A 26,744-nucleotide genomic window follows, 5' to 3' on the forward strand; every position below is an offset into this window, starting at 1 on the left:
CTGGAGTTCCTGGATAGATTTTCTCTCCATCACCAATGTTATTTTCATTCTGAATGCTAATTGGTTACCAAATCACCTAAAATACACACTTCTCTCAGTGACACAGACATGAACACATACTGCATATATGACTCTACTCTCTCTGGTTGACAGACCTTCTTTATGGGAGGTTCCTCTGTGCTCCAGCGAATGAAGAACTACATCCAGGATGTGTGGAACAAGTGTGACCTCACAGCCATCACACTCTTTAGTTTGGCTCTGTGCTGCAGGTGACCTTTTTGACAAAATGTCTACCAAAGGGTCCAAAACCCTGCTTCCTGTCCCTCATATATTTGTGCAGACTGGCTCAAATGCCAGTCAATATTTTTCTTCCTTATCTAGTTGTATGTATTCCTAATGTGGATGAATATGTGCACAGCTGTGCCTTGCATGACACAATGACTGCTCTGTTTTGTTTTCCAGAATGTTTCCCTGGTCATATGAGTTTGGCCGAGCTGTGATGGCCATAGATTTTATGGTCTTCACGCTACGTCTGATCCATATATTTGCCATCCACAAACAGCTTGGGCCCAAGATTATCATTGTTGGCAAAATGGTGAGTGAACACAAAACTCTAACAATGACCAAAACTTCAGTAATCTACAGTCATCCTCAACACATGCAACAAAGGAACCAATACACAATACACACATAACAGACACTGACCAATATAATTCAGTGTGCTTCATCCTTATACAATGAGATGTCAGCCCATGTATAATCTGGAGATCTAACTGAAATGACAAAGTCTTATTCATGTCTTATACAGCATCATCATACATTGATGGTCTCTCTTTCCTTCCCTCAGATGAAGGATGTTTTCTTCTTCCTTTTTTTCCTGGCTGTTTGGCTCATGGCCTATGGAGTAGCCAATCAGGCACTCCTCTACGCATATGATCCCCGTCCTGATTGGATATTTCGTCGTGTGTTCTACAGACCATACCTGCATATTTTTGGACAAATACCCATAAATGAAATGGATGGTGAGTAACTCAGTCTCTTTATCTCAAACAGGAGGACCTTTGGTACCCTGAGCCATGTTTTAATTATGAAGATGAGAGAAATTTTAGTCAAAATCAATTCAAAATAACTATATCTGAAACTATACTTTTTCTAAAGCTTTCATTTAATTTTGTTTATCTCAGTTCTGTGACAGTGACACATATATTCATTAAAAAGACTGCATGACATCTCAATACTTATTACAAAAAATGACAGAACCTTGTTAAGATGAGATTGTGTATATCATTTAGCAACATCCATTTGGTTTCTCTTCTGAAATGAAAATGGAGCATAATAAGGCACAGAAATTAAATTGATGCGTAACATTTGTCTAAATGTTTCCTCGGTTCACTTACAACACATACAGCCAAAAGGTATAAGTTGTAATCATAATTGTACTCACACAGAGCTGCTAGATTATTCAGTACACTTAGGTACAACATCCATTACAGTGTAATAAATCCTACATTAATGGATTGAAAGATTCAGTAATTGACTTGTTGCATCCATATTATTTCTCAATATTTAAAGTGAATTGTAGGCGTGGCGTATTTATAATTATGTTTACAGCAAGCACCACAATCTACAGTTGCAATAAGACCATATAATTAAATAATTGAAGCTTCATAGAGATAAAATCTATTGCACACGATTGAATTATGTTTAATAAAACTGATGACTCAGTGTGTAGGAGTTCACCTGCTATTGTTGCCTTTCAGTTACCGTCATATTTGTCCCTCTGTAAATGTGGAGCATAAATCCTTAAATGTTGTTTTGTACCTCTTCCTTCCATGTAGCTGACAAGTTGATAGACATAAAGTGTACAAACAACGCCACACTCATTGAAGCAGGAGAGGAGCCCTGCATGAGCACCTACGCCAACTGGCTGGTTGTCATCCTCCTGGTCATCTACCTGCTGGTTACCAACATACTACTGGTCAACCTGCTCATTGCTATGTTCAGGTATACTGGCATTTAGAGGCATTTCAGTTCAGTTCCAATGCTGTCCCACTGATGAAACACTAAAACTGGAATAATTGTACTTTAAGCTTTCATTCAGCAGATCATTTGTTCTCTCTGCTGTAGGGTTTTTAAATAAGCTTTAGGCTGGTGTTCCTGTACTATGCATCCATGGTCATTATAACTCACCTGATGACACTTATTATTTATATTTATGTTTCTATGTATTGTTTTTTGTTTTTGTGTTTGTTTTATGGTATGAATTTGGTTGTCGACTGCTGTTGCAAATCAAATTGCCCCTCAGGGACAATAAAGACTTTCTAATCTAATCTAATCTAATCTAATCTAATCTAATCTAATCTAATCTTTGTAGCTGACTGTATATGTATAATAAGATTTCAATTTACTGTCCACAGCTACACCTTCTCCAAAGTGCAGGAGCGCAGTGACACCTACTGGAAGTTTCAACGTTACAACCTGATAGTGGAGTACCACTCAAGGCCCTGCCTGGCTCCACCCTTCATCATCATCTCACACCTCCACCTTTTGATCAAAAGATACATCCGGCACATCCCCTCAGCCAAGAGCAGACACTTTGGTGAGAACATTTAAGAGAGGTGGGATGAAGCTAGTGGTGTAAAGATAGAAGGCAGAGACACAAGTTTGGGATAAGTGATTTTTTTTTTAAAGCATTAGGGGTACTTGTTTATGTACTAGATGAGTCATTGAGTTTGCCTATTTAGTCTAGATGTGTTTGCTGAATTTTAACAGTATCTATAGTTGTGTGTTGGGGTGCCAGTTGGTCTAAAGTGAACGCAGTGGAAACTCAAAAAAATGATGTTCAATCATCAGTTTACCATTTTTATGAAGCGAGAAAGAGGGACAGAAAAAGACAATAGACAATAAAAAACAAATGGTGAGAGAAAAATAGAAAGAAAACATGATGATCAAGAGAAAGGGAGCATGCATTTGGACAGAGAGAGGGATGAAACTGTATATCTGGTCATTACTGGATGTAATTTAGTGTAATTATCTGGGTTATCGTGAAGTGATGGATCTACACAGCAGACCAAAGTATGTGCTAACAGTGAGAAGCAGGGTGAAGCAGAGAAAGCACAGCTTGTTCATATAAACAGATATGAGGTTGAACACACATGGACTAAACACACATCAGAGGCACGTCTGTGTCTGAAAGGTGTGAAGGGGTTTGGTTGAGAGTCAGTACCTCCCAAGTTTGAGGCTGTGGTAATTTGCCGGAAAACAGGAATCTGAATTCTTCTCAAGTGAAGAAGTGTAAATTCAGGGTCATCATATGTTAGACATCTTAGACTCCCTCCTAGGATTGTGCTGAGAGTTCATTTAGGACCAATAACACTCATACCTGAGAGACCTGAGAGTTTTTCATGAAGACAATACACTTACTTCCGGGAATGAGAAAGGCTATTCTTAGAAGAAAGTGGGACAGCACTCTACAACACTCAGAGTCACAAAGTTTGAAATATCAAACCTAAAGGACATGTCAATGTATTTAAAAGATGATCTGAAGCTAATATGAAGCTTCAGCCGTCCAAATGAGTCAAATCTTCATCTTCTATGTTTCAACGTTACAGTGTTTTTAGTGGTAAAGTCCCTCTCTCACTGTAGCTAAACAGAAAACTCTGTCCACCAAGACACAAAGAGGGATTTTTTATTAAAAAGGCTGCGATTGTGGAAGATATCCACTTTATTTGACAAACTCAAATTGTGAACCTGTCCTTTACATTTGAAATGCAAAGAGAAGCACTACTGTTTTGTGTGTAGGTCTTATGTGTATAGGTAAATAACTTGCTATGTAGAAAAATATGATGTCAAAATTAATTAAATTCATAACAATATTGATAAATATACCATTAACATAGAGGACTCTATGTATTCACTAGCAGGCTTAAAAATGAATATAGCATTTATATAAATGAGAGTTTTATTGTAAACATTAAGCACATTGAACAGATTTCCTTCCACATAAAACTGTCTTGTAGGCATCTGAATATATTAGTAACTTACATTGTTTACATTACCTAGCATTTTCTTCTCTTTACTTTTCTGCAAATGTCTTGGTGCTTTACTACCATCAACTGTCAGTCAATAGTGTGAAACACAGAGACATCAAATTGCTTGCTTACTACACACTGCCCTCTTCAGCCTGCAGGAACATATATATGTGTGTCCATTATTCAAACCCCTTTTGTTTGATTGTTTGTCACTGTGCCTCCCTCTCCTCTCTCCCTCTTCTCCCTCTCTCCCTCTCCTCTTTACTTACCCTTTCCCTTTCTCTATCTCTCACAACCCCAACCGGTCGAGGCAGATGGCCGCCCACTTAGAGCCCAGCTCTGCCTGAGGTTGATTCCTGTTAAAGGGAGTTTTTCCTTGCTATTGTCATCAAGTGCTGCTCATGTAGGAATGTTGGGTCTATAAATTAAATTAAAGAGTACAGTTTAGACCTGCTCTATGTGTAAAGTGCCTTGTAATTACTTTTGTTATATTATATAAATAAAATTGTGTGACTGATGGATTTACTGATCTCCTTTGTCCTCAGTTGGAGAGCTGCGGGGCAGAAAAGCCAGCCGCCTCAACACATGGGAGAGTATCCAGAAAGAAAACCTCCTCTCAGCTCAGAATAAGCGGAAGAGGGAGAGCGACACAGCACGACTTAAATCTACATCTGTCAAGTAAGTTGCTTCTGCTATTTTTGTGATTTTATACAGTTTAAAATACATATATATGTGAGATTCATTTAATATGCAATTAAATTTGAATGACAAAGAGCAATGTTGGGAAACAGAGCCCAGCCAGTATATCAGCATTAAATTATACATACTGTATATGGGCTTATATTGGCCAATAATTAAGAAGATAGTTCAGGATTGACAGATGTTTCTCTATTACATAGTTAGCCAACTAGATAGTTCATTTTGAAACTGTAATTGTCTTGCTTACTCCAAGCAGTATCTTGGATGGATCCTGATCAAAAACATTTGCTTCTAATATACGTTCATGTTAAGTTTTTCACTAGTAGAAGTTTGTGACCATTTCAACTTGTTGAACTGAGCTGAACTCAGACTGCCTATAGCTGAGGTTTGCAGCTGAGTTAGTTCACTATCAGAGACACAAACCTGACATAAGACTTAAGAAGACTTAACAACTGTTGATTGGAGACATCTTGTGCAATTGGGGACAAAAAATGTCCCCAGTTTGAAAAAAAGCTGATTTTTGGGTCAGTGGCTAGTTTTAGGCTAGTAGTGGTTATGGTCAGAGTTTGGGTAAGTGTACAGAAAATGCATGTAAGTCTATGTAAGTGACTTACGTAAGTGTGTGTGTGTGTGTGTGTGTGTGTGTGTGTGTGTGTGTGTGTGTGTGTGTGTGTGTGTGTGTGTGTGTGTGTGTGTTCCTGCAGAGTGGACAGTGTGCTGAAGCAGATGACTGAGATCCGTGACCACGATCGAAGGTTGCGGCTGCTGGAGACACAGGTCAGCAATACCTCAATACACATGCAAGATCTAGTGGGCCCTAAACCACGACTTCCTCAGGGCCTGAAAATCATGTTATTTTACCAATTCCTCACACTGGTCCTTGTATTTAAGTGAGAGGTGTCTCTCACTAGTAAAAACTTATCTCAGTCTTTGGTGTTTCCTCTGGCTTACTCCTATCGTATCGCATCGTATTATATCGTATTATATAGTTTCATATTGCATCGTATCGTATCATTTCATATTGTATCGTATTGTATCGTATCATTTCATATCACATGGTATCGTATTGTATCGTATCATTTCATATCACATGGTATTGTATTATATCGTATTATATTGCATCGTATCGTATCCTATTGTATCGTTTGGTATCATATGGTATCATATGGTATTGTATGGTATTGTATGGTATCATATGGTATTGTATGGTATTGTATGGTATCATATGGTATTGTATGGTATTGTATGGTATTGTATGGTATCATATGGTATTGTATGGTATTGTATGCAGTGTAACTGTGTACCTTCCTCACATGCTACACTGGGATGATGATATATGCCTTGATGCTTAATGAACAGGAAATGTGTTAATGAGTAGATAAGACAAAGCTAATATTAACCCAGGATCATTCAATCAATCAAACTTTATTTATATAGCACCTTTCATACAGGCTACAGTAGTTCAAAATGCTTCACAGTGAGTTGATTGACAAGCTGATAATAAGACAGAACAAGTGACAACATAAAGAAAAGGAATAAAAAAACTAATTAAAAGACAACAAATGAGACCAGTGCAGGCAAGAGAAGATGATAAAAATGATTTTAAAATGTAAATAAAATAAGTAAATAAGCAAAACAATTAAATAAATAAGTAAAATAACAGAATAAGAGAAAAGGGTTCATTAAAAGTTAGAGTAAAAATAGGTTAAAATAGATTAAAAAGGCAAAAGAAAAGTAAAATAAAAGATGATGTTTAATAAAAGCTGGACTAAAACTAGGTTAAAAAGAGATTAAAAGACAAAAGAACAGAAAATAAGAAGATAAAACTATAGAATGATAATAGAATAATAAAAAAAAAAGTACAAAAACTAACCCAAAAAAGGTAAGAAATTAAAAAAATCAAAACAAATACAATAAAATAGAATAGAGAGACTATAAACTATTCAGTTTTTTTTTATCAAAAGCCAGACTGAACAGGTAGGTTTTGAGTTTGTCCACACTTCCAGCTGCTCTCAGTTCCTCAGGCAGTCTGTTCCAACAGCTCGTAGCCGTAAGTTTAGAGGTAAGGATGGTTTAGCCTGACTTGATTTGTCAATGAAAGGGTATACATAGAGACAAACAACATACTGAATACTGAGTTGTATTACTTGGCGTTCACTAATTCAAAGTCATTGCCGCTCATCTTGGCCAGAATTATTTCTTTATTACAAATGAAGTTTTCCTGGTTATGTACAGGTAGGTTAAGGTTAGTTTCAGTGGTTCCAACCCCCTGCTGGTACATGGGTGACTGGATAGATGGCTAGTTTGTAGGGTGTGGCTGCTTTTATTCATTCATCTCTGTCTGTATGTCTCTTTCTCTCAGCTGGAGTACTGCTGCAGTACCCTTTCCTGGATGGCGGATGCTCTGTCTCAGAGTAATGTGATAAAGGCCAGCCGCCCCGCTCCACTCCTCAGAGGTAAAGTCCCCTTCACCCCTTGAGGAACATTTTGTAAGCAACTAATCCAGTTATTAGTATGATGATAAATGACGATAGTAGTTCATGGAGAATCAATTCTATATTTCTCCTTTGTTGTAGATCTGGCTCCACTGTCTCCAAGATGACTCCCTGAACTCCATGATCACACACACACACTCACAGTTTACTCAGGGCTAGTGTCAAAGAGCGATTTGCTTCTTTGAACTAATCATTTCATTTGTTTAACTTTGTTGTTCTACAGTTGAAAGTATGTTATTTGAGATATATTTTAATTGGAAGAAAATGATATTTTGTGTGTAAAATATGTTGTTTTTTTATAGTTGTGTCAAAATTCATTCTTGTCTGACATAGTGCCTTTTTTATTCTACCACTAGGAGATGCCAAAGTCTGAAGTTGGGGTGCACTGGGGTTATCATAGCAGATATTTTTCTGGGGCCTTTGGGCAGTTTAAACTAGTGCCAAAAGAGTGTGATCGTTGTACTTAAATTCATCAGGTGGACACTACTACAACTATCAATGCCAAAGTGTAAAAAGAGAACTGTTTTCACCATTACAATGTCATGATGTGATAATATATCAGATGTGTTTTTCAGATTGTTCTGCTGCCTTCAAGTGACCAAAAAATAAATAAATGTAGCTTTATTATTGATAAGTCTTAAGGAAATTTCACCATATCCAGAGTTAGATCATTGTATCCCCTTTATAGTAAAATGTCAGCTCTGTGTTTAGATGTGTCATCTGACATTTTCATATTGGGTTTTTCTGACCAATATGTACCTCTGTTTTGTTACACAATGAATCAATCTATGCAGGTACTGTATATATATTTCAAGATTGAGACTCTGTAGTGACCTCAGGTTTTATTCAAACTGCAATAAAGTCTTAATAAACAGATGTTTTTTGTATCTACCACAACAGTGAGACCATTCTGTTTTACTACAAGAATGTGATTCTTTTATCATTACACTCCTGACCAGAACCTCCTGCTTTAGTGCGCAGTATGATGATATTGATATCTCATGTTCAATTAATCAATAATCAATGAGAATGCGGAGTGGGCAGCCTGCTTCTTAGAAACACTTCCAGGATCTAGGATAAAAATGCATTCTTTACTGTGGACTGAACACCAAATACCAATGTACATTTGTAGAATTGTAAGTTTTATAAAAACCTTGTAGTAAATTCAATGTTGTGTTCTTGCTGTTGATTTGCCCACAGCACCAACCACAGTGTTGGAGTTTAGCTTCAGCTAAGAACAACAGTGCAGCTGTACAGTAATGGTTTATAAAGCATGGATAGTGTGTAAAAAAACACAGTGGAGAAGGTATATAGCAGGAAGCTCCTAAGCTTTACAGCACTGTCACAGTTCGACATGGTTATTCCGTGCTGGGACAGTACAGTGGAAGTGCATACTGTATGATCATGACAAGACTGCTTATAGCAACTGCTAAAGCCCGCTATACCAAGCCTGGGGACATATGTGTCCCAGCAATGAGCTTAGAGTTGGAAACCCAATGAAATCATCAGAAGGGGAAAGGTTGAGCTGGGTCTCATTTAAAAAATGATGATACCAGTACCAATGAAGTACCCTTAAAGTTATACTGATACCAATTGAGTACTTCATTCTATACCCATCATGTGAATAGACGCATTACATTGCATAAAATGCCACCACTCCTCCACATCTAAATGACTTGATTTTTACACAAATGCATTTCGAAAGTCTTCAAATTATTAATATTTATTAATCGAAGAACACTTGGCTGTGAGCAAATCGATTGCAGGTATCATTTGGACGGGAGACGATTTAATACTACTTGGTATTGATTTATTTTGGTCGATACCTTAAAGGTATCAAGTACCAGTACCCAGCCCTAGGGAAGGGGATATAAGATAAGATACATAGAAGATAAGGCAATATTGTCACTACTAGAAAATATTTTATTTCTAATCTACATTTATTTCCCCAAGCAAAGCATTTGGGTCAAAATTAAAGCGGAAAGTCAGCCAATCCCAATTTAGGATTCTTTGCATTTTGTTGCAAAACTACTTTTATAAAATGTTTAATTATGGACGTAAAAATCTTCAAAGAGCAACTTAATAGCAACTGAAAACATTGTTTTTGTTGGCTTCCAGTAGTTCACTTCTCACATTGCTGCTTTTCTGGCCTGTGGTGGCAGCAAATCTTTTGTCTTTGTCTGGAGCCAGGACATCACTATGGTTGTATTAGCCACTATCTTGCCATTAGTGCCACTGCATAATAACACATTTCAGCAAAGACTTCAGCTATTAGCTCAGGCTTAAATGCCAAATACTGTTTTAAACTTCTGCAATGAGATATCTCAGCTTTTATGGTATCTTCAATGACATCATTAATCATTTCAGACCTTTTTAATACACTTACAGACCAGATATGTAATATTATGGGTTAGGGTTAGGGTTAGGGTTAGGGTTAGGGTTAGGGTTCATAGGGTTTATGAAATGTCTGTCACTGTCTGTATAAATGCTTTAGAAACAAATTCAGTTTTCAGTCTATTCACACACAAACACACACACACACACACACACACACACACACACACACACACACACACACACACACACACACACACACACACACACACACACACACACACACACACCCATCCCTGTAACAACATTGCATTGACTTCTATTCATTGTTGACAACCTAATCCAAACCCTAACCCTAACTTTTAAACAGGATCTCAGAAATGATGTTGTTGCCTCATTAGGACCAGCTTTGGTCCTCATAAGGGCTACTGGTCAACGTGAGGTCGGTGTTTATACTGGAAAAGGTCCCAATGAGGTAACGAAAACACACACACACACACACACACACACACACACACACACACACACACACACACACACACAACTCAGTTCCCTGAGGTAACTGTATCCTTGAAAGTGATTTCCCACTTTAGACGGTCCTTACATGGAAAGAGCTTGGGCCGGGTCAGATTCAGGGAAGCAAATGAATCCTGCTGGGGAATATTGGATCTGCCTGATGAATGGGCCTATGCAGTTTGCTTGCTGTCATCTCTTCACCTCATAACACCCCGTCCAACACCTTAAATGACACCTATTCTCTAAGGTTTTCCTTTTGACTCAGACATGTCAGAGCTAAATGAGGTCCTGGGTCTTTAGTCAGATGGCAATTTCTGCCCAAACTAAAGCTGACAGGAAAATAATGGAACAAAGTGTCAGCTATAAATCCAAACTGCTGATAATTGACGTGTATGATCTGTATGCAGAGGAAGAATTGCATGGTGGTAATAGTTGACTAAAAGGGTCAAGTGGGTCAATGCAGGCAGAGTCAGTGGTCCAAACTAAGAGTGAAGAAATGTCTTTGGCATGTCTAAGCTCATCTCCACTTTCAGCCAGTTTGCAGTCTTCATCTCGATCTGATCTCCTCTCTCATTCTGTCCTTTGCTCTTTCCAACTCAGCTGTTTGTCACTACCACTAGTCTGTCACCATTAGAAACATCAATAGCAACTTCTTCTCAAACATATGCTGTCACACTGGAGATTATGCATTAATGCTTTAAAGAGTGACTGTAAAGGGTAATGATATATATATATATTAATGAATACAAGTCTCCTCTATGTTTAATGTACTGATTTGTTGGTTGAACAATCATGTAGTGCTCTGTTTTTATTTGACTTTGATTAAGCTACTCATTCAAAATGGAATTACTCCATTTTTGCCTTAGCTACGTTATTCAGAATGTCATATGTGTGTTATTAAACTTCAACACTGACCTGCTGTCAGAGAATGAGGAGTTTTTAAGACTGAACATGATCTACAGGAAAAATGCTGAAGTATACCTATTACATGCCTCTTTCCATTACAATATATACAAATGTATCATTCAATGGAAACTGCTTTTTACAATAACATCAGTAACACCATTTCCAAAACTTTGCCCTGACTGACAAAAAATCAAATGCGGACTGAAGAAAAAATTGATCCAAAGGTTATTCAACTGGTGTTGCATCATTTATCATTCTACCTACTTTTTTTTTTTTTAAATGAGTGAGAAATAAAGTTGCATTATGATAGTATCATCCAGTGTTTTCTCTAGCATTTGTACAAAATTGGGTGAGAACACTATTGGAGGCATCACAGCAGTGTGCAGAAACAAGTACAGTTCATGTATTTATTGACTTTGGTGAAGTTTGGTTTGGGAGGGGTTTCAGAGGTTCCTGTCATTCACCTCTCTCTTCATGCATTTGTAGGTGAAAATTGACAGCGGGTGTTGGATTCTGTGCTGGTTCTACATTGACAGAGCCAGGGAGGCTCACATTACACTGACTCTGACGGTGTTTGGTTTTAAATAGAGTGGTTGTCAACTCCTCCCTGCAGAAAATCTATCTATTTTGGGGGCAGCATGTAGGGGGAGGGACAGACAAGTAGATGTGTTAGAGATCAGTGTCTGGCCTTGTCCTATACTGCATATGCTCCGGCATCAGCATGATGAATCTGTAAAAAACATATTTTGTAAATGGTAGCTCAGAATAATTAATATGATGAGCAATAGTCTGAGTCCTTGCTGGTGACCTATACATGCAATCTTCAGTACACCACCAATATGAAGATGATTTAGCTATTATTAGAACAAAAATTGTCTGAGGGAGGCAAAAGGTCATGGGGTCAAGGATTTATCCCCATAGGACCCTGAATGTGCTCAGCACATGTCATGGCAATCAGCCCATTCGATCATAAGATACCTCAGGCTAGTCTCTCTAGGAATTACTGGGACAATTGTGCAGGGCACCATTGATATCCAATACCAAAATGTCAATGCAGGAAGTTGGCTATCCATTGTGTAGCAAGGTGGGGAGTACCTTTTCATATAGGTATTTATGGTTGTGATATATGTATTAAAATTGTATCAGACAGTGACCAACAGAGAGGGATGTTGAATTAATCAGCTTGAAAACTTAATTCTGTCATCATCTGACAGTCAAAAGTCCTGCTCCCAGGCAGTTTTGTTAAGGGGGCACGTCTCATACCAGCCAGTTTGGTGTAGATAACAGATATCAGACCTTGGTTTGATTGGTGTAAAGGGTATTTTAAGTGATTGATGCCCATTCTGTACCATTCTTGAAATTGTGGAATGTATAAAGAAGGTTAAAAGAGATCGTTTGATAAAATAGGACATGAGAAACCATAGAAACCAACGTGTTATCTGAACTGAGCCCATATTCTCATGGTGTGCCTGATAATAGGATTATCAATAGAATTTGAATGAAAATCCCAGCATTGCTGAAATGGAGTCTTTAACAGAATTCAACACCATCGCTGCCCATGATGAACAGTCAGCTTAGTTATGAAAATGTGACCAAAATGTAAAACAACATATATTAGCCATCCTGTAATAAAAGCTTTTAGATTTTTGAAGATGGATTTTATGTCAACTAAGTCTAGGGTGTCAAAAAAAGATTGAGGAATGAAAGTTTGCATATAGCATAGCATTTAGTTTCTATCCTGAATTGGCTGACCAATAAAAGCAACACGGCTAGGAGGTATCCAGGTTTGATATAAAAAGCAAATGATCATCCACATAGAAGGATACTTTATGTTCCTTTTTTAATGTTTAAGTTGTCTAACATTAATTATACCTTAATCACAGTATATTGACTATAGTCATTATCTTTCCCTAATCTTAATAATACTGTATTTGCCCTGTATGTACATGTTGAAATAAAAATAAAAAAAACTCATCTTAAACCTTTAAAACCTTTGTTATTGAACATAATCCAAGGGTATACAGAATCATCAGATATCAGTGTCCTACCTGTGGTAAAGAGTTGGATATCTTGTGTGTAAAGTTGGCAGAGAGTGGCCAGTTCTTATTGAGATGACATCACCCTCCAGAGGCACTGCTGCTAGTGGGGCAAACATGTTCAAACACCTACTACAAAAGGAAGATGTTGTAATAAATTATCAGTTTTTATTGTGAATAAATATATGCCCAATGTCCTTTACCAAATCATCCCCCTCTTCTATCTCACAATATATGGTCAGCATTCACTGGGCCCATTTGTGCCTTGGTCCTCTCCGAAGTTAAGCTTAAACATTTGTTCTAATTTAAGTTTAAACATTTGATGATGATGGAAAAGCAAGTATACTCCATTCTCTCCTTATACCCCCTCTAATCACTCCCCTCTTCTCTGAGTAACTTAACTTATGGATAGTGCAGACCTGCCCACCAGCATTTGCCCCTGTCAGTCAATCTGACTGCCCCACTTCTTATCGGCTTACCACATAGGTGGGTCTCACTCTTTTTCTGACGCTCTCACAGTAGCCCTCTCTGTGTCTCAGTTGACCAGTTACTGACTGCTCTCCTGTCACACAAGTGCTGGATATAAAAGACACCCTGTTGTGGTCCCAGATTCAAAGCAAGGACACCTGCTTTTCCAAGGATCATTTTTTGCGAGGAGTTTGGAACAAGTGTTTGGATCTCAGCTTGGAATATATACTTTACACTGGACCTTTTCTTACTGGATACCATCATAATTGGTGTCCATTCCTTATTGTAGTGTGTGTGGGCACGTGTGTGTGGGTTTGAATTTGTGAGGGTGTTCGTGTTGGGAAAATAGGCTGCAGTGCTGGACTTCTGCAGTGATTCCAGGGTAATTCCTCACTTATTGGCCCAGTCTTGGCTGTAAACATGGCATCGTTGAGAAGTTTTATTCTTGCGCTGCTGCTGGCGCTGCTCTGCTCCTTCCACACCCCACTGGCTCCCAGTGCCAAGGCACAGGATCTGCCATTCCGCTCCGAGCAAGGCCTGATGGCTGATCATGATGATGAAGATGATGATGATGACGATGATGATGACGACAGCGATGACGACGACGATGACGACGACGATGATGATGATGACGACGATGATGATGATGACGACGACGATGATGATGACGACGATGATGATGATGATGACGACGATGATGATGACGACGACGACGACGATGATGACGACGACGATGATGACGACGATGATGACGACGATGATGATGATGACGATGACGACGGCGATGATGATGATGACGACGATGATGATGATGATGATCATGAAGGTCAGTCACTCTAAATGTGCAGTAGTTTTTGTTTATTACTACTAGTTTTTAGTATTCATTGTTTATTGTATGTTGTTTCTGGTGTATACGTTCAATTTGTGTCTTTCTGTGTTAGCATGTATGCAGACATCTGCACATGAGGCACACTGTAGACTGTGTACTGTCTGAGCATCAGAGGTCACTCACTTTTGAATTTGAGTGACAGTATGCCTTTTGTTCCAGATTGTCTTGTGATTGGTTGTTTTAAGCACCAAAACAGGAAACTCAGGAAACAAAGCAGACAGTTCTGATGCAGTGATGTTGAAGTGAAAGTGATGGCTGATGCTTTGACAGTTTGCGATGCGTATTAGATACAAGCATTACTGGACAGTGTACGAAAGGGGATGAGCTAAGCCAAACATTAGCTAGTCCCCACTCGTTGACATCCTTACAACCTCATCATCTCTTTGTCAGTTCTTACTTTAATGTCCCAGAACTCATAGGTAATCAAATTCCCTCCTCCACCCCCTTTTCAGCTGTCTATTTCCCTTGCTGTCTCTGACACTGTGTTCTTTTCCCTGCTTAACTAGAGTTATGAGCACTCTGGGGAAATTGAACTGGCGCATCTGAAGTCCGACTGTCCGAAGTCCTTCGTACAGTACACTAAATATGAACTTGGGGACTGCAGAAGCATTGATTTGAGAGAGAGAAAGAACAGAAAAACAGTTTCACACAAACCAAGCCTGACTTGGAAGTCAGTCATTGGGGTCACTAGTCTGAGATCTTTTGATTTGTGTTTCCTTTGAAAGAATTGTTCCTCTATTAGGATCTTCCTTTCTCATTTGTTTTGAATCAGACTGACCTGCATTTGTGTCTTTATGTGAACCTACAGAGAAAGAAAGAGAGACAGTGATATTGGGGTATGGTGGGGGATCAGGGTGCTAGATAAACAGACAGAGGGGAGACTAAAGCGCGAGGGGAGGTGCAGGAGGGCCACTACCTAAATGAATTCATTTATAAGCTTAGAGTACCAACAGAGGTAAAGTTTCTCTCTTTCTCCATATCTCTCAATCTCTTTCTTTCTCTGTGGAGCATTTATGCCACTGTCTATTATAGAAGCATGTCATGAAGAGAATATAGTCTGAAATGTGCACTTGTACAATTGCAGAACACAAATTAGATAATAGAATAACTTTCAATGTACAGTGTAATAATAATAATCCAAACAGTGTAATAATCACACTTCTTTTCATGCTGATGTTCCAAACCATCCAAACCATTTATAACTTTTGATGCACATTTCAGTAGTTTACTTTAATGATGAACATTTGTTAAGAGTTTTATGCAATTTTACTTACTTTTTGATGCTCATTTGGCACTTTGATAATTAAAAACTAATATTTGAGTGATTTTTGAAACTAAGCTGAACAGATGTATAACTCATTTATTATGAAATGTTACAACAGTGGATTTGCTAGGTATTTTTCAGACCTTCAGGGAGAGAGTGTTTGGGAAAAGAGAGAAACATCTCTTTATATAGAGGAAGTATATGAGTTAGAGTTCTGTCAAATATCAAATTGTCAAGAGATGAAATGATTGTCTTTTTTTTTTCTTCTTGTTTGACAGAAATGTGATCTTTGTGTTGACTGTGAACATGTGAAAATTTGACAATTACCACTGTCCATGTGTCTTTAACCCAACTTTTATTCATTTAATAAATCAAATGATCATAAACTGCATAAATGAGAATCTGTTACCAAAGACAGAAGTTTTGAATTAGAACTATAAGAATGCACAGAACGCTATTATTAATTGTATTAAATGTGTTTGGTCATATTACCTGCATGAGGACCCGAATGCTGAGTGTCAGACATTTGAAACCTGTGAGTATCTGTTCAGTGTTTCTAATGCTCACTCACCCATTTAAACACTCACACACACACACACGCAAATTTGGGGTTCAGTATCTTTTTTCCAACGACACTTCACTTCAACAGACCGGAGCAGTCGGGGCTCAAACCACCAACCTTCTGATTGGTGGTCTTGTGGACGACCTGCTCTACCTCTTGAGCCACAACTGCTCCAGTCTCCCTTACTGTATTCACTTACTTTACAAATGAATACCTGATATATCATATTGTCAGTTTTTATAAAAGGTGACACACTGACATATATATTTCCAATCCAATCCAACTTTATTTGTTAAGCACTTTAAAACAACTACAGTGGATCAAAGTGCTGTAAAGAAGAATAAATAAAAGACATCATAAAAGACATAACAGCTGACATGAGGCTTAAGATTACATATAAAATACGAAAATAAATTAAAAGACATAAAACATGAGTAATAATGAATAGCCACGCAATAAGAGCAATGAAATAAAATAAAATAAAATAAATAAAGTTGACGTGTAACTAGGTGTCAAAGGCCAAGGAGAAGAGATTGGGTTTTAAGAAGAGATTTAAAAACAGACAGAGAAGAGGCCTGTTTAATGTGCTGATGCCTCAACAGCAAAGGCACGGTCCCCTCTGAGCTTCCACTTAGGCACACTCAGGAGCAGCTGATCAGCTGACCTGAGGGAGCGGGTGGGTGTATAAGGGTGTAGAAGCTAAGAGAGGTAGGGCGGGGCAAGACCATTGAGAGATTTAAAAGCAAATGAAATAATTTTAAAATGGATCCTAAATTATATGGGCAACGAGTGGAGTGAGGTCAAAATCGGGGAAATGTGGTCATGTTTAAGTGTGCCAGTTAAAAGACGTGCAGCAGAATTTTTTACCACCTGGAGACGGGCGATGGAGGTCCACTAACCCCCACATACAGTGCAGTCTTTCAAGGCAGCACTTTGAGACAGTAATCCTCACCTTTGTCACCCCTCGGCTGGATTACTGTCAAAGCACTGCCTTGAAAGAATTGGCTTTATTTTAGCCAGTTGCCTCAATTGAAAAAAACTCGATATAACAACAGCCCTGATCTGACTGTCAAGCTTAAGCTCAGAGTCCACTTTAACCCCTAGGTTTATGATGGTTGGTTTGATATACTGGTCCTTTATGTCGTCAAGACACTTGAGTAACAGTCTGACAGAGTATGCATCATTCTTTTTAAGAGACACATAAATCTGACTGTCCTCTGCAAAACAGTGGAATGAAATGTCATGCTTCCTAAGTATGGAACCAAGCGGGAGCAAATAGAGAGAGAAGAGGAGAGGGCCAAGAACTGAGCCCTGTGGGACCCCACATGAGATAAGAGCAGAGGAGGATACAGAGTCACCAAGGCTGACACAGAAAGTTCGATCAGCCAAGTACGACCTGAACCACTCCAGTGCTTTGCCCCTGATGCCCACCCACTGCCCCAAATGAGAGATCAATATTTCATGGTCCACAGAGTCAAATGCAGCAGTTAAAGCTAAAAGCAGAAGGATAACACAGTCACCGGAGTCAGTAGCTAAAAAGATATCATTAAAAACTCTCATAAGAGCTGATTCAGTGCTGTACAGGGTTTTAAAACCGGATTGGAAAACCTCAATATTATGCTCTTCCAGCAAGGCCATTAATTGACTGTGCACTATCTTCTCAGGGGTTTTTGAAAGAAAAGGCAGTTTGGAGATCGGCCTGAAATTAGCAAATTAGAAATTAGCAAGATACTTAACCACCCAGCAGTATTTACAATAGTTACCACATGTAACATCAAAATAATATTACATCCACAGGCACCATTGTGCTGCTAAATGAGTCCCTTTACTTTGATTTTATATATTTATTTGTTGATAATATTTTCAGTACTTTGCAGGACTTTTCCTTGTAATTAAGTATATCTGCATTGTGCTATTGCTCCTTTCACTAAAGTAAGTGATCTGATTACATCTGTCACCACTGCTGGTCTCAATGAGTTTGGTTTAAATATGAACTTGAACTGAAAATGTATTCCAAATGACCTCCTCAAGCCAAACTCAGCAACTTGTCGTTTGTGTGTTGGCCCACCTCTGTTTGATGGCTCTTCTCAGGTTGTACATTGGGGTGGAGTCATTTCTCTGCATCCAGAGCACACTGCACAGTGTCTGTGCTATGACCTCTGACTGTGTCAAACAACAAAGTTACATACATGCATTTGTTAGAAGATTTCTTGTATTACAATGTATTACATTTTCAGTGTAGTCAAGATATAAAGTAATTGTCAGAAAATAATTATGATTTTGAGTTTAATCTCTGAATGCAGACTTTATTCTGAGAGTTTGGACTTTTCAGACTCCTGACTTTATTTTATAATTCAGGCATTTCTCTTTAATAATAATTTAACAATAATAATAATAATAATATTTTTTTCCATGTTTCGTTTGAGAATAACTTCTTTCTTTCTTTTAAATATACACTTAATTGTAGGTATTTCATCATTATCCTAGCAAAGATTAGTATTACTTAAACTTAATTTCTCTGTAGTGTTGTAGGTGAACATGCAATTTGCTGAAAGTTGCTGAAATATGTAATCCTTCATATTTCCTGTCTCAGAAATCACAATCCTGTGGAGCCCAAATAAAGAGTCTACATTTATTATAATCTGGCTTCATATAGACTTCATTTATTTTTCATAAGTGTAGTCTCAATTTTAAGTTACTCCAAAATGATTTTGACCTTTAACCAACATTCCAAATACTTCATGTCAATTTATGTTTACATTATAAATGATCGTATGCATGTATTTAGATGTATCAATATTGAATGTCTGTTGAAGTACTTTATTTTAAAAGTTATAGTTATGATCTATATTATGTGCAGATGATGATGATGATGATGACGACGACGATCACCATCATCATCATCATCATCATCATGACGACGATGATGACGATGACGACGATGATGACGATGACGATGACCACCACCATGGCCACCACCATGACCACGATCATGACCACAATGATGACGATGATGACGATGATGACCACCACCATGGCCACCACCATGACCACGATCATGACCATGATGATGACGATGATGATGACGATGATGACGATGATGATCACCACCATGGCCACCACCATGACCACGATCATGACCACGATCATGACCACGATGATGACGATGATGACCACCACCATGGCCACCACCATGACCACGATCATGACGATTATCACAAGGGCTCTCTGTGCTCATATTGTGAATTCTGTGAGGTATGTCTGATTTTTAAATAACGCATAAATGTTCATATTACCAGTGTTGGAGACATAAATCATAGAAATCCTTTCAATAATAAGTCCAATAATGTTTCTCAATTAAAGAAACTAAATGTAGTCATCACAGCTCAAGAGGCTGCAGTCAGGAAACCAGAGACATTCACAAAATTCTCTGCATCAAATCTAACACAAACTTTAACATTTGTAACAATGCAAACCGACTGCTAACAGTTAAAGAGCTGGGATTTCTAAGTACTGAACTAGTACTAATACACAATCACATCCACACAATCCTGCATGCCCTCTGTAAGGCTCTGTAGGTTCTGTTATATATAACCCTTTCTGACTCTGTCCTCTCCTTTCAGCATTGTGACAGCTGTGATAAATGTCCTTGTGAAGAAGGAGACAAGTCTGAACACTGTGATGAGTGCGAGGTGAGAAAATACACAATTAAGTCACATTAACATTGGTCAGCACATTCTCTCATCTAGCTCCAAAGTAAAAGAGAATCTTAATCAGCTAGGTTTTTTGATACATGTACATATTAACCCTTACATACTGTTCAGGGTTTTTACATCTGAGAGCTGTAAAAATACTTTTTTTTTTAAAAACCTGAAATGTGATGACTTCCCCTAATGTGACCCAGAACATACAAAGATAGAAATATTTCAACTTTTTAAAATCATTTTTGTAGCGTGTTGACCCATATTTATCAAAAGATTCAAAAATATTCATTCTTCACATCTAATATAATATGAAATAGTTTTGTTCTCCTGTTTTATGTCACATTGGACCATAATAGTGTTTTTTTAAATATAGTTTTTCTTAAATCATAAAAACAAAAAAAATAATGCTCTCTGGAAGCATTAAAGATAAATCATGTTTATCTGTAACTGATGAGGTCTTTATGAATGATTTGTGCTTCATAAGTTTGGTATAGAGACTAATTATGTGAGGAAATACTATGATGGGTTAGAATATGAACAGTATGTGAGGGTTAGAGTGATGTGTGTCTGCCTGTGGCACACTCAATATACATCACACATGTGTGATTCTAAATATGAGCCTAATTTGATGATTGCTGTTTTTGTTCAAAAGGAATACAATTAATCAGTATATCAATGAATATATGAATACACCTAGTTTAATATTTTGTTGCATATGTTTCTAATTAAGTGCTCCATGAGTGTAGGAATAAACCATAATCAGGTCAAAATGACTGCTAAATTAAAGTATAGATGTAAATGACTATTATTTTATTTGCCATCATCACTAAAAAGTAAAGTAAAAGTTTGGTGTCACCTGTGTGGCAGGATATCAGAACCACTATGCACTTTTCAGAATCTCTTTCATATGAGCATTGTGTTCATAGTCTCCAGAGGATGATTCTTTATGACCCATAGATGACCTATTTACATTTGTCTGTATCATCACACTCAGGGTGTAATTCTCTCTGTTCACCTGACCCACTCTTTGATCAGTGACTTGTGTAAAACTCAGACCTTTCCTATCACACCACCTGCAGGTTGACATTTTTGATTCAAATAATCAAATGATCCTGATTTCATCTAGCACCATCTCAGGTCAAAATGTATAAAATAATAAATATGATTGAGTTGAATACGTTGAATACCTGCTGAACTTATCGGACTTTGTAAAACGTTGTGTGTTGTGCTAATTAGCAAATGTTTTCAGGCTAACACGCAAACAACTAAGATGGTGAACATGTTTACCATGTTCACCATCATCTGCTACACAGCAGTATGTTAACAGTAGTACAAACTCCCAGAACCATGAGTATGTTTGGGGCCTTTTGACTTTTGGCTTCTTAAAACCCAGGGAACAAAAAAAACCCATACAAATACATCTTATATCACAGAATAAACTGATAACACAAAAAGAAGGTTCAAAATGATAAAAAGAAAATATAACCATTTGCTATCTTTCACTTTTCATCTGATTAATGTAAATACCTAAAAACTTAAGTGAAACTCTGTCATGCTGCAGTATGGTGATGGATATTGGGTTATTTTGTCCATCAGTCAGTCTGTCCAACACTAATGATCATGTAATTTGCTGCTTAGATATTTTTAGTCCCAGTGGACGAGGCATAATGACTTTTCCTCTAGTCGCTCTGTCAGATTCACCAGCTCCAGTGCCATGATAAGCTATCTCCAAATCTAATGTCTGTTTGACTTGACATCTGCTGTGAATATTCCTGAACATAAGAGGTGGATGGTACACATTTTGGTTGACCTCTGTGACCTTTAGTTGACCTCTGTGATCCTGTTCGCACTATTTGCTAAAATGTCAATTTGGATATTGCTATAGCCATGAAAATTGCTTGTTTTCTGTGGTGTCTAAGCAGCCGCAAGGCTTTCAGTCCTGTGAGTCATTTGGTTTGATGTCACACATGGAAGTCTTACAATGTAAAATCTAAGCCAGCTGACTAGTTTTAATCAGCACGTGGCGAGGAAAAATATTCCCTGAATGACTAAACAGCAGTAAGCAGCACTCTGTTCAGACACAGTGCCATTTATGTTAAACCAAAGTTATAGCCAAAGCAGCCTGGGCTCCCAACATATGGTAACATTTAGATACAGATGACCTAAATATTCAAACTGTTCTCTTTCCAGGCCATTTTGTCTGCCTATGGTGCATATCATCCTTTCTTAATCATTCACATTTACATAGTCATATATTCTCATTCACGAGGAAGCCCATGACCGTTAGCAAAAAAAAAGTTAGAGACAATAATAATAATAAGACAAAGGGAGGGGTTAAGATACTGAGGGAAAATTGACCCTAAGTCATAGTTAGGTCAATAATTTGGCTTTCTATTTTCAAAAAAGTAATTCAAGTGGGAAAGTCTTGATTTATTCTTAGTAAAGCTGACATCATCATCCTGATATGAATGGGCTTCAATACATCTAACATACAGTATGAGCATAGACACATGTAACCTATATGGCCTATATATAACCTACGTATATGGCAGTGTAGTTTCACAGTGTGCAGTAAACAGGTTGGGAACAGATATTCTGGATGTGGCTCCTTGTGCTACACTGACTCTTACATGAATAACTCTCCTCTGTATTCATTACTGGTCTGGGTTCTGTCTTCTTTACAGATGTGCAATTTCTGCCATGTGTGTCCTGCTTGCCACACCCTTTGCAAGCCTGGTGAGTAAATGAAGAGCTGCTACAGTGAGAAAAACAAACCTCACAGTATTTCTTTTCTCTCTTGACATTTTAACTGGTCACTCATGTTATACATAGAGAAGCTTTCAACTTGTGAGTCCTGACTGGAGCAGCAGAGTGCACCAAATCTTGCTATGTAGTGTGTATAAATGAACAACAAACTAATGTCCTGCCAACATTTTCAATACTTGATCCTTTCAATTATGTAATTATGAATATATTTCTACAGTGGAGTGTTATATGACAAAACTGTAAGGCAACACTGTTTGTTAACATAAACTCTACTGTGTCTCTTTTCTTCAGGAGGTTTTCTTGATGAAGTGACTGGATCAATCTACAAGTAGGTCATATTTCCACTGAACTGTAACCTGTTCAAGTTTATGAAGCACAGTCTGTAACCTGTGTTTGTCTGTCCATCCGCAGGACTGTAGCTGATATCTTTGAAGATGAAGATGACAACTGAACATAACCAAATGTTGCCACCATGTGGCCAATCTAATGTTTCATCTTAACCTCTGATTTTCATTGGTATTTTTGTCTTTTTCCTTTTGAACATGATGACTGAATAGAAATTGTTAACAGAATAACTTAATATATTTGTGTACTGTTGTTAAACAACAAATCTAAGTCGTACTTTTAAGGAAAATGATACATTTGAAATCATATTTGTGCTATTCAAACACCAAGTGGTGTTAAATAAAAAGAGGGGAAATTTTCACTGATTGATTTATGCTCGCTACACTAAGAATATGAGGTTCTCTGTTCAGAGTCAAAGCCAGGCATGAGAGACAATACACTGAACATGAAATACATATTTTCTGCATAATGTATTCTTCTTTTCACCAACATGTTGAGAACAGGCCATTATGAGCAGTATAGAAATAGTCAGAGGTATGGACTCAAGTCATGGATCTGATAACTTTATACTGGACATGACAAAATCAAAAAGATTTGCAACTTGACTTAGGTTCAATTTCTTCAAAGTCTGTTTTAGAACCACACTGACACATCCATCTATAACACTGAAAGAGTTGTCAGTCTCAGTATTTGTTCCTCCTGTCCATACTGGCCATGAAGAGATCCCTTCCTGATGTGATTCTGGTGTAACTGAAGGACAAATAACTCTAGAGACCCTGTTCTGTGAGAAAATGCATTCTGAAGTTTAGCTGAAGCACTTCACATAAAATTGTTAAATGAAAAATGTTAAACAAGTGGCTATTTTCAAAAGTTACAGTCTCTCTAGTAAAAAGTTCCCTATTTGTTACTCATTACTTCATGATGACCTCACTATTATTCACTGATGATAATCCTGTTTGGTTCCTGCACCAGCAGGGTCAATCTGGGTGAGGAAAGTGAAAAAGTAGGCTATTGCTGGGCAGCAGTGTGAATGTGTGTCACTGATCTGATGTGACCTGATGTGATCTGATGTGATCTGATGTGATCTGATGTGATCTGATGTGATCTGATGTGATCTGATGTGATCTGATGTGAAGTGTGGTCAGGAGGTTACTACAAAGAGAGCTAGATTCTCAGTGAATAAATCAAAATTTTAAAAAAGGGTCTTCATGAAGAATGACATATCACTGTACTCAAGGGAACACAAAAGGTATGTAACAGTAAGCTGAAACAGTAACTACATAGTATGATGCATTACTTGAGGGGTACAGTAACTACTGTTAAAGTAACTAGTAATGAATGAGTAGTTACTAGTTTTGTGCTGCTCAGCAGCTGATCGATTAGGAATGACTCATGAAGAAAGTGGTCATCATGATCAATTAACAGATATCTGACTGTCATGTAATCATTAACTGATATATCTAATATCTCCCAGTCTGATCTCTAACTCATCATTATCTATCATACACACATACAGTCAGAGTTGCTCAGGAACTGCTTGTTAGTCATTCATCAATTATGAGTTTGTTATAATTTGTTCCTCACTCATTGGTTAGTACATGAGGAACAGGGTATAGTGTGTTACCTATAGAACTATTATTATTTGGTACAATGATAAATAACCTTTGTGAAATGTATCTGTGTGCAGACATCAGCACATCCTGGTGGGAAAATGCGTTACATGTTTACAAATATTTAGAAATATTGAAAGAGCAACAACCATTGTCAGATTTGGTGTAAATGTACCTGTAAGCACTGTGGACTCACACAAACACAAGCAGAGCTTTTTTGAGGGGACTGAAGTTAGAAAAGCAATGTACTGTACATTACATTTGGAGAGAGCATTACCTTAGATCACTGTTTCTCTCTATTGGAACTTAGGTTACAATTTTTTACTTCATAGTTACATTGTTAAGATGTACCTCTTACAAGATTGGTTGTTTCACAAGTTGTTTAACCTATCTGAGCATGAAACCTCAGGACACACACTCACAGGTCAGCCCTTTGCTTCCATGTAGCTTATCTCAGATCTGAATCCACTGTCCTGTTTACGCCTTCTCACTGAGGCCTCTTTCACAGCATGACACAGCAATATATGTTCAGAACACAGCAAAACAAACCCAAATACTACACCTGATAAACCCAAAATATATTAATGATTCATTCACTTTGACAGACTTGAGGATTAAAAGTGTCATGAACAAAATCCTATGTTATATGGAAGTGACTACTAAGAAAGTAGGGGACAGAGTGAAGGTTCAAATATTTAAATATGCAATCAAGTTAATGGTTAATAGGATTATATAGATGGAGAACTCATCCATCATTTAAACCTACTCTGTAGAGCTCTGGAGCTAAATCCCAGTTAAGACTGGGTGAAACAACAACAATTAGATGTCATGTAGGAAAATTGGTACACTGGTCATTTGACACATGAACATTTACAGTATATTACTTGTTAAACTAGTTTCACAGATCATCCAAGTGATGGACCCATAGAAGCAGGCCCATACGTGTGTGTATCCCAGAATTGAATAGTTGTCTTTTAAAAGAATATTTAATAGATTATATATCTTCACATCAGAAATAATATGATCGGTCTACAGTGAGCACAGGGCTGTGTGTTGTTTAGATTCTGCTGTTGCTGTTGCTGCAATGTGCAGTTCAAATCTTATCTGTTGATTGAAATAGACAGAAAGAATCTGTGTTACCAGGGCTTCATTAATCCTGGGACGCAAATCACTGAGAATTAGGTTTTTGTAATAACTGGATATTTCAGGTAATATGTAATAATGCTGAACCCATATTAATGATAATGTACCAATTCTATAATACCAAACATACAGTCAGCTCATTGCTTTCATTGTGACAACCAGACAGAGAGCTGTCTCATAAGAACAGGTCCACACAGGTTTATTCACATGTCTCCTGTATGAAAGAGGTGTTAGTGTTGATTTATTGCTGTGGTCTAGTATCACAGGTTACATTTTTAACAAGTCAAGATGATCATGAGTCACATCACTCACAGTTTTGGCTTTGTTGAGGTGACTCATACATATGTAGCCATGGTTATGGCTGCGGAGGTAGATGAGGTAGATGGGAGCACTCAGCCAGAGGTAGAGGCATGGCAGCCACACCAGGACAGTGTTCTGGAAGCACTGGGTGAGGTCTGGATTAGAAGTGTACCATGTACGGTTCCAGTCCTGGTCAGTCAAGAAAGAAAATCATCACAGTGTTATTAAAAGAAATGACTATTATCCAAACTCATATTACACAGAGACAAAACATTCAATGTTATTTCATGTTTATGAGAGAATATTAGTCACATTAACAATGAAACACTGTGGATATCATGTGTAGCATAAATACTGGGGTAGAAGTTTAAGAGTCCCATAATACAGTGTTGTTCCCTATACAGTGAGCCATCGAAGAGTCTGACTTAAACTCTTGAGTCTGGTAATGTTGCATTATTTCTAAACACTTGACATGTTATTGCTGATCATTCATGATCTGTAAAACCAGAGTTTGAACTGAAGCAGATGATTTATAGTCAAAATATGCCTTTTATTGTCCCTCTACTTCCTCTTTGCATCTCATTCTAGTTTAATGTTGTAGTAGGTAGGTTTCTTATGCAGGCTCTTAGTGATGTTTGTTAATACCCTGTAAGTCCCTGTGCACATAATTGACCAC

The 26,744-nt window shown here is 37.7% G+C and overlaps 2 protein-coding genes across 2 annotated transcripts in view; both read left to right on the plus strand.

Moving 5' to 3' along the window:
• Positions 1-8,311, plus strand: part of trpm4a (transient receptor potential cation channel, subfamily M, member 4a) — a 35,300-nt gene extending 26,989 nt beyond the window's left edge. Inside the window, exons 20-28 of the mRNA XM_062439376.1 lie at positions 154-269; positions 463-595; positions 848-1,022; positions 1,839-2,004; positions 2,418-2,599; positions 4,577-4,709; positions 5,435-5,507; positions 7,093-7,186; positions 7,307-8,311. Coding sequence (XP_062295360.1) covers positions 154-269; positions 463-595; positions 848-1,022; positions 1,839-2,004; positions 2,418-2,599; positions 4,577-4,709; positions 5,435-5,507; positions 7,093-7,186; positions 7,307-7,332 — 1,098 coding nt within the window. The 3' untranslated portion in view covers positions 7,333-8,311. The remainder of the gene's footprint in view (positions 1-153; positions 270-462; positions 596-847; positions 1,023-1,838; positions 2,005-2,417; positions 2,600-4,576; positions 4,710-5,434; positions 5,508-7,092; positions 7,187-7,306) is intronic.
• Positions 8,312-13,533: 5,222 nt separating this feature from the next.
• LOC133999747 (sarcoplasmic reticulum histidine-rich calcium-binding protein) lies at positions 13,534-23,376 on the plus strand. Its single transcript, XM_062439043.1, has 6 exons — positions 13,534-14,311; positions 19,061-19,455; positions 19,824-19,892; positions 22,589-22,640; positions 22,962-22,998; positions 23,082-23,376. The coding sequence occupies exons 1-6, from the start codon at positions 13,906-13,908 to the stop codon at positions 23,119-23,121; spliced, it is 999 nt and encodes a 332-aa protein (XP_062295027.1). The 5' UTR covers positions 13,534-13,905; the 3' UTR covers positions 23,122-23,376.
• Positions 23,377-26,744: the final 3,368 nt, after the last annotated feature.

The sequence above is a fragment of the Scomber scombrus genome, chromosome 18, assembly GCF_963691925.1.
Source record: "Scomber scombrus chromosome 18, fScoSco1.1, whole genome shotgun sequence".
NCBI classification, from domain to species: Eukaryota; Metazoa; Chordata; class Actinopteri; order Scombriformes; family Scombridae; genus Scomber; species Scomber scombrus.